This window comes from Tyto alba, unplaced genomic scaffold, assembly GCF_018691265.1.
Source record: "Tyto alba isolate M040663 unplaced genomic scaffold, T.alba_DEE_v4.0 Super-Scaffold_10, whole genome shotgun sequence".
NCBI lineage: Eukaryota > Metazoa > Chordata > Aves > Strigiformes > Tytonidae > Tyto > Tyto alba.
Window position 1 is genome coordinate 11129824 of NW_024881262.1, and position 8319 is coordinate 11138142.

At 64.3% G+C, this 8319-nt stretch overlaps 1 protein-coding gene across 1 annotated transcript; it reads right to left on the minus strand.

Moving 5' to 3' along the window:
- Positions 1-839: 839 nt before the first annotated feature.
- Positions 840-8319, minus strand: PSMD2 (proteasome 26S subunit ubiquitin receptor, non-ATPase 2). The gene is made up of 21 exons (XM_032982372.2): positions 8126-8319; positions 7272-7328; positions 6714-6878; positions 6384-6505; positions 5798-6022; positions 5540-5698; positions 5156-5300; positions 4892-4952; positions 4472-4618; positions 4180-4286; positions 3663-3790; positions 3496-3583; positions 2948-3110; positions 2763-2864; positions 2531-2676; positions 2227-2310; positions 1934-2102; positions 1739-1833; positions 1441-1567; positions 1224-1342; positions 840-1142 (listed from the first exon to the last, which is right to left on the minus strand). The coding sequence occupies exons 1-21, from the start codon at positions 8258-8260 to the stop codon at positions 960-962; spliced, it is 2727 nt and encodes a 908-aa protein (XP_032838263.2). The 5' UTR covers positions 8261-8319; the 3' UTR covers positions 840-959.

Sequence of the window (8319 nt, forward strand, 5' to 3'; positions counted from 1 at the left end):
TCGCCGCCGCGGGGGGAGGGGCGGGGGAGGGGGGAGGAGGGGGGGGCGGGGCGCCGCGCCTTGAAGCCGCGGCGGGCGCCGCCCGCGGCACGTGACGCCGGCCGCCGCGCCCACGTGGGCGCCACGCCTCCCGGGTAGCCACGCCCACCGCGGCCGCTCTGCCCCACCCACCCACCCCCCCCCCCCCCCCGATCCCGTGCGGTAGCACGTGCCGCCGCCGCCGCCGCACCCACCCGTGACCCGGCGTCACCCCGGCCCGCACCCACCCGGGATCCATCCGCCCAGCCTCGGCACCCGCACGGCCGCACCCACCTGCGCCGGCACACCCCCCCCAACCCCCGCTCCGGGGACCGGCGCTCGCACCCACGGGTGTCTGCTCGCACCCGTGACACAGCCCCTTACCCACCCCGCCCCCCCGTGGGACTCTGCCAACCCCCCAGGACCCAGCCGCCCACCCGCGCCCCGCTGGGGCAGGGCACCCACGCTGCCGGTTTTGGAAACAGAACAAGGTTTTCCTCTTTCCTAAAAATACGCCTCCACCCCAAGACCGATTTTAATCCCGACGCCCACAGTGCCTAGCACACCCCGGGGGGGGGGGGGGACACCCCAGACCCCCCCAGGACGCCCATCCCGGCCGGGGCCAGCCAGCGCTGGGTGCAGGGGGGAGGTGGGTGCTGTCCCCTGGGGCACAGCCAGGCCCAGGGTGGGGAGCAGCGGGACCCAGACCCCTGGGGCGGGGGGAGGGTGCTGGGAGCACCCCCCAACTCTTGCATTCACCCCCTGCTGCTCAGGGGCCGCAGTGCCCAGCCTGCACCCCCTTGCACCCATACGGCTGCACGAGAGGCTCCACATAGTTTATTTCCTTGACTTTCAGTAACAAAAACAAACAAAATAAACAAACTAGGGCTTTTCCCTCCGCCTACCCACCCACCCACCCACCCCCCCCGACCCCCCTCAGCTCAAACATCGTAGTTGGGGTTCTTGCGTAGGATAACAAATCCCTCGAGGATGGGCGTCACGGGCACGTGCTCCTCTGTGGCCAGCTCGGCCCGCTCGCCGTGGGCCAGCAGCACCGGCGTCGTGTGCGTCTGGAAGCCGGTGATGGTTTTGGGTTTGCCCGCCTGGCCCACCACGTCCACAGCCTGGGGGAGAAGAGCGAGGTAAAGGCTGGGGACACGCAGGGACGCCGCGGCACCCCACCCTCAGCTCTGGGTGCCCCTTACCTGTCCTACCCGAACCGACACAGGCAGAGGGCGCAGCTCTTCATCGAAGGTGACCAGCATGCGGGGCTGCATGGCAGCAACGAGGCCGTACAGAACGTAGTGGGACTTGCCCAGGATAACTGGAAGGGAGACAGAAGGCAAAGGGCCTGAGCAGCACCCGCCCCACGGGACAGAGGGGTGACAAGGAGGGGGGGGGTGCTGAGCCCACAGTACTCACTGTTGCGCACATCCAGGAAGGACACGAGGACGGTCAGCAGCCCGGCCACGGCCACCTGGCTCATGAGCTGGCGATCGCTGTGGTACGGGCACAGGGTGAGCGTCCCCTTGCCCAGGTGGGTCAGGCCCTGGGATGGCAGAGAAAGCACGTGAGAGAGCGGTGGGGTAACACCCGGGACCTCCAGGCCCTGCCTGGCGGGAGGGTGACACCCCCAGGGACACCACTCCCCTCCAACACCCACGGCAGGGACCCCAACCTGCCCCTTCCCTGCCACCAGCAGCGAGCGCAGGGTCATCACCTGGGCTAACCGCACCATGAAGAGGTTGTTGGGGTCCTTGGCGTGGTACTGGGCAAGCTGCCGCAGCATCGCTGCCAGCCGGGCGTTGTTGGTACCTGGGGAAGAGGGGGTGCAGGCAGAGATTAGGGTACGCAGCTCGGGTCTCCCACCTTCCTCCTCATACGAGCTACAAACTGGGCCGTCCCTCAGGCTTACCGCTGCCCACCATGCCCATGGCAAAGATGGAGTTGTAGGAGACCTCGGGGTCTGCGTCGTGGGAGAACTTGCTGAGGGTGTCGAGGATGTTGAGCCGGGGGTTGGAGACCGAGATAAGTGCGAGGGCCAGGGGCACGGCACGGCGGAGGGTGGGCTCCCCATACCGCAGCTGCACGGAGGGGAGGTGGGCGTTAGACCCAGCTTACCAAGGGCTACCGAGATGCGAGGCAAGACCCAGGCTCTACTCCCAGGTCCCTTCCCGGCTCTGTGCTGTTCCCCCCCGTGTCACTCACCAGGTGGCCAAAGGTGCGCAGGGCCATCTCAGCACCGATTTCCTCGCCCATGGCAATGAGCGCGATCCCCAACACCGCTACGCCCTGCGGGGACACGGGCGCTGAGCGCCAGGCAGGGAACACGCAGCCCAAAACCCAAGTTCCCACAGCCCCCGCGCCCCTCCTGAGACCAAGGGGACGAGGAGAGCAGGGGATGCTGCTGGGAGCTGTTTTCCTCCAGCTCTGATCCCACCAGGGCCTTAGGGATCCCCCCAAAGCTGCCCCCTGCCCCAAGGGACACAGGTCCCAGCCCACATTTCCCCACCTGGTGAGCCCCCATGTCAGCTGAGCTCTCTTTCTTCTCCTTCTCTTTCTTGTCCTTTTTGTCCTTATCCTCCTCTTTCTCCTTTGAGTCAAAGTGCTCACTGCAGATGTGCAGGAGCTGTTGCACCTTCAGGACATTCCCCGAGCCTGGGGGCAGGGCAGAGGGCCAGGATCAGCAGGTGGAGCATCCAGGATCCGCTCCTGCCTCCCCCACCTCAGTCAGCCCAACTCACCCGCATAGGCACAGATGTCCACCAGCGTGTTGGCGAAGCTGCGGAACGGCTCCGACACCACCTCCAGCGCTGCCAAGATGGCCTCGATCGCCTCTCCCTTCCCTGACGAGGAAGGTGGGGCGGTTAGGGAACAGCAGTGGAGGGGTGCTCCCACCCCACCAGCCACTGGCACTGCCCAGCCTTACCCAAGTGGTTCAAGCCCAGGCCGAGCGGCAGCCACCGGGCATATGTGTCCTTCAGCTCTGTCTCTGATTTCTCCATGATGGTCTGGAGGATGGTTGAGGTGACATCCCCATTGCAGGAGCCCACAGATATCATCCCACAGGCCAGGGCGGTCACACCAGCCACCTGGTGAAGGAAGGAGACATGTTGTATGTGTTGATGGTGCAGAGTAAGCTGGCCCACAGCTCGGGGCCAGGTCTGCACAGTCTGACGGCCATCCAGGCTGAGAGAGCACTGGGCACCCTTGGTCCCCGTTTTGTGCAAAGACTTGGGCTACTGGGAGACCTGACAGCTTCTTACCCTCCCCCATCTGCTGCAATCCCATTGTGGGAGCAACTCAGACGGAGAAAATAGGGTCCTGTTCTCCTGGCACGGCACAGCACCGAGCTGGGGCATGTAGCCTTGCTCTCAGAGCCCAAACCGGCTGCAGGACAGCCCCTGTATTCCCCAGAGCTGCTGGGGACCGGGTGGGGAAGCAGAAACCCCAAGCGAATCCAGCCTTGCTCCCTACCTCCATGCTGGACTTGGAGTCTCCCATCACAGGTAGCAGCAAAGTCAGGACGTCCTCACGGTTGGAGCCCGCGTACGCCAGCCCCAGCCTGCGGAGAGTCCAGGGGAGCGTGAGGGGGGAGCTGCACCATCCTCCACGGCACAGGACGGCTGGGGCCAGGCCCTTACCCAAAAATGGCTCCGATCCTCATGGTGTTGCTGTTGTGGAGGACGTAGTCGGACAGGAGTGCCAGGGCAGGGTCACACTCGTTCCTCACCCCCGAGTTGACAATGCCACAGGCCAGGAGGGCTCCTGACTGCAAGGCAAAAGCACCATCACGCACCAGCTACCAACGCGCAATGTTCCCTGACAGCCAGTGACTAATGTCACCCCACGTTACACCCACTCCCCAGGACGGACAAGTTGGTACCAAGTGAACACCACCACTCTGGGTCCAGCTGAGCAGTGAAAAAATCTCATAGCTCTGCGACAAGGGGACCCCAGAGGTGCCTCAGGCAGTCCCCGGGAGCAACACAGCTTGCTGCAAGCTACTCAAAAACTTGGGACACGGGGCATCCGACTCCTCTCCAGCCAGGAGCTGAGCCAGTGGACCAAGGCAAAGTCAACCATCCCCTGAGGCAGCCGCACACCCAGCCCACAGCAGGGCTGCCCCGTGCAGCCTGTGGCAGGATCGGTGCCACTGACCTTGATGTAATCCTCTGAGGAATACAAGTACTTGTCGATCTGCGTGAGCCCCCCGTCCACGTCCCACAGCAGTATCGTGCCCAGGGAGGCCGCAGCACTCAGCATCCCTGCAGTTCCAGGGGAGAAAAGCCTATGTCAGCCCTGAATCCATGTGCCTTGCCTGGGGCGGGTGGTGGCCAGGGACACGGGGCAGCCCAGCAGCAGCCGTGCCCTGCAGCCCCCCCCAAAAGGGACAAGGTAGCAACCCCAACCCTAGGGGCACCTCCAGCCCGTACCCAGCTGGCTCCCTCACCATGGTCCTTGTTCTTGTACAACCATTTATTGCCATCGTCCGTCAGCAGCTTGTCTTGTCCAAACGCAGCATTCACAAAGCCGTTCACAAAGGAGGAAGCCAAATTCATCCGGGCCGAGTCCACTTGGGAACCGCTTCCCCCGAACCCTGGGGAACGACGTCAGGGTGAGCCGAGCAGCCAAAGAAGCCCTGCCAGCCCTCCACCGCACGGCCATCCCATGCTACAGGAAGACGAGGACCTGTCCCACCACCAGCAGGAAGGAGAAGCCCAAATCCACAGCAGGCAGCTGGGTCTGCTCCACACCAAGTCAGAGACCACGGGCAAGCCACCTGCCCACCTCGGGACACGCAGCTGACTGCCGTGGCCCGGAGGTGCCTTGCAGCCTCAAGAACAACAGAGGCCACAACACAAGCCCTTACTGTTATTTTCCAGGTGGGTTTTGTAAATATCGTCCGGTACTTTGGGCTCCATGATGTCCAACTGCAGAGAAAAGGGAGAAGAGGGTTATCTCCTGACCAGCACACCCCAGGGCAGCTGCCCTACAACAGCAACCTCTCCAGAAGGTGCCTGGCCAGGTTCGTAGGGGTGAAAGATCTCTTCCCCAAGCTTGCCACAGAGTCCAGCAGCCAGGGCAGCCACAGCTGGAGGCAGCCCAGGGCTCTTTTCCCAGCTGGGGCACTCACCTCTCTGGCCAAGGCCAGGAAGTTGCTGTTGAGCTGGACGTTGGACATGATCTCCGTCAGGTCTTCGTACTCCTCCACATCCTCATTCAGCTCCAGGAAGACCCCGTGGCGGCCCAGCATAAAGGCCATCTGCTTCTGGACAACTCTGCACAGAGAGGAGAAGTTTCACAAGTGCTCAGACCCCAGCCAGCTGGTTCACAAAACGGTAAGCCAACCTGCCCTGCTCTGGGGGCACACGAGCAGCCCATAGACAGCCCGCTCTTGCCCATCTTGATTTCCAGGACAAGAGTCTCAGCCCAAACTCCCAAACAACCGGTGGTGGTGGCAGAATCCAACCCAACTCAGCCCAGACTGGGAGCTGTGCCCCACCAAGTCTCTGCTTACACATCTTTGCAGGAAGTGAAGATGTCCTCCACCAGCTCCACATCATTGAGCATCAGAGCCAGGCGCAGGGCTTCAGGGTAGCGGCTGAACTTGCGGAAGATGCCCAGGGCACAGCGCAGGAGAGCAGAGTTCTCGGGCTCTGGGACATAGCTTACACAGCTTTGAGGAGACAGACATGAGGGTGACGACCACGTCAGGCAACCTTGGCCCACCAGTGACCAGGCCCCCTCCGGCACCTCAGCCTGTCGAGCCCCTCACCTGGTCAGGTAGAGGCACACTTTGGAGTAGGCGTTGTCATCAATGTACTTTTCCAGCATGTCCATCTGCTCAATCTCCATGAGCAGGTCACAGGCCTCATGCTCTGCATTGTGGGCCATGTTGTAGGGAACAATCTCCCTGACCAGAGTGAGGAGCGTGTCCCTCTGAGCCTTGTCAGCCTCATCGATCTCCTGCCACTCCTTGGCCACCTCCCCTGCCAAGTGCCTGTAGAGACAAAGGGACATCACTGCCACAGAAACCAGCTTCACACAGCCCCAAGGATGCAGCTGCAACAGGTTATCTGGGGCTGTGTGTTGTTTACGTGGGCTCCACATTCCTCTGAAGGCTTATGGAGGACAAGCCCACAGGAGGAACAGGGTTAAGAGCAGAGATTACAGAGGCCACGGCAGCAAGATCTCTGCAGCTAGCAAATCACCACGGAGAGAGGATGATGATGATGTGACAGGGGCAGCTGAGCACAAGCCCAGCAAGTCAGGACACTTCCCAGGCAGGCCAGAGTCAAAGAGCCAGGGAAATCTCCCTGAGCCCTCGTCCTTCCCCAAGCCCTGCTCCCACCCAGGCTTACCTGACATATTCATGCCCCCAAGATGCCAGCTCCTCCTGGGAGCCCACCAGCCGGTACTTCAGGCACTCACGCTCCCCGCTCATGGTCATGGCCAGAACAGAAATGATGTCTGCTGCAAAGCGCTGGGGAAAGGGTGTCGGGGGCTCAGACACACATCGGGCATGGGGAAGCAGGGGCAGCTGGGGACACAACACCCTCCCTGCACCCACAAGCTGTCACGGGCAGCAAAGGCACGACCCTGGCAAGTTTTTTGGTCCAGAGAGCTCTGCGATCAACTGCCCCAGCACCATCCCCCCAACCACATGGGATGGTGGGACCAAGAGCCTTTACCTTGTTCTCTCCCGGAGCCATGTTCTCATAGATCTCCTTCAGCTTGCCGTAATGGGGCCGCAGGAACTTGAGGGGTTTGGGAACAGAGGTCATGGAGGTGGTGGAAGAGCGGATCTGCCTCCGCAGCTCTTCCAGGGCTGGGCGGTAGAGGGATGTATCTTTCTCCTGCGGAGGGAAGATGCCTGTCAGGGAGCAGGGGGGGTGGTTCCTGCACCACCACCCCACCAGCCCTCCCCAAACATAGCTGCGGCTCTGAGCAGAGCAGCTCCCCCCACCCCACGCTGCCTCCTTCAGCCCAAATGCCAGGGCAGGGAGGCCAAGCGGGGCAGAAAAAGCCCCCCACACAGGACAGAGGTCCCTTGGGCACAGGCCAGACAGGCAGCAAGGCTGAGGGACGGACCGAGGAAGGGCCCTGATGAAGGTGAACACCCCCCCCACACACACACACACCTCCACTGCACAAGGAACAACCGTCAGCGAGGGACAGACGGACGCAAGCCCTGGCCGGGGCTCCGCTCCCCCGCAGCTCCCTCGCTGCGAGGCCGAGCACGGACTTACCCCCAGGCGCTCCACCAGCATCTCCAGCTCATCCTGCAGCTGCTTGTCTTCCTCCGACTGCCGAAGCGCACGGGAGAAAGCGGAGTTAAGGGCACCCAGCACAGACACACCCCCGCAAACCCCCCTTGTCGTGACAGGGGTGTGGGTGTCACCCCAAGCTGCAGGGGGACCAGGACACCGTGACCCCAGCGCACCATCCTGCCCCAGTACTGCTGGGGGTCAATGCCCCTGTTACTGGGGACACCCCCCCCACACACCCCCCAAAAGAGACCACTCCTTCCCACAGGGCGGGGAGCACGGCTCCCGTCACCCTGCGCTGTACGGAAACACCCCCACAGAGAGGGGCGTGGTGGGGACCCCCCTACCCAGGAGCAGCCCCCCACTCCCCCCCACAGCCCGCGGGCACCCACGGGTCACCCCCCACACCCCGACCGCATCAGGGCTCCCCTCGCCCCACTCCAAGTGACACTGCGCCCCTGAGCCCCCCGCCCCACCACCGGGCAAGGGACCCTTCAGCTGCGTCACGCTGGCGTCACGCTGGCGTCACGCTGGCGTCACGCTGGCATCCCCCCCCACCCCACAAGACGTCACGGCCCCCCTCCGGAGGGAGCCCCTCGCCTCAACGACGTCACGCGCGCCCCCCCCCCCCCCTCCGGAGGGAGCCCCCTGGCGTTGATGACGTCACGCGCCCCCGCCCGGAGGGAGCCCCGGCGACGCCACAGGCGTTCCCCGAGGGGGACCGGCCGCCCCCCCCCCCCCCCCCCCCCCCACCCGTGACGTGCGATGACGTCCCGCCCCACCGGTGACGCGGGCCCGGCTAGGACCGTGACTCAGCTGCGGCCCGCGGCGCTCACCAGCTCCTGCTCCTTCTCGGGCCCCGCGGGCGGCTCCCGGCGGTCCCGGCCCCAGGGCGGCGTGGGCTTCTCGTCGCCCCCCGACCCGGGGCCGCCCTGCACGCGGCTCTGCCCGCCGCCGCCGCCCGCGTCCATGGCCGCTCCGCCGCCCGCCCGCAACACGGCTCCGCGCCTGCGCGCCGCGCGCGCAGCCC

Bases quoted from the DNA above. Each gene is read 5' to 3' on its own strand.
- PSMD2 (XM_032982372.2), bottom strand. From the start codon at position 8,260: ATGGACGCGGGCGGCGGCGGCGGGCAGAGCCGCGTGCAGGGCGGCCCC. The intron at 7,329-8,125 runs GTGAGCGCCGCG...GCGCTTCGGCAG, and splicing joins CCGAGAAGGAGCAGGAGCTG to TCGGAGGAAGACAAGCAGCT. The intron at 2,311-2,530 runs GTGGGGAAATGT...GTGTCCCCGCAG, and splicing joins CTGACATGGGGGCTCACCAG to GGCGTAGCGGTGTTGGGGAT.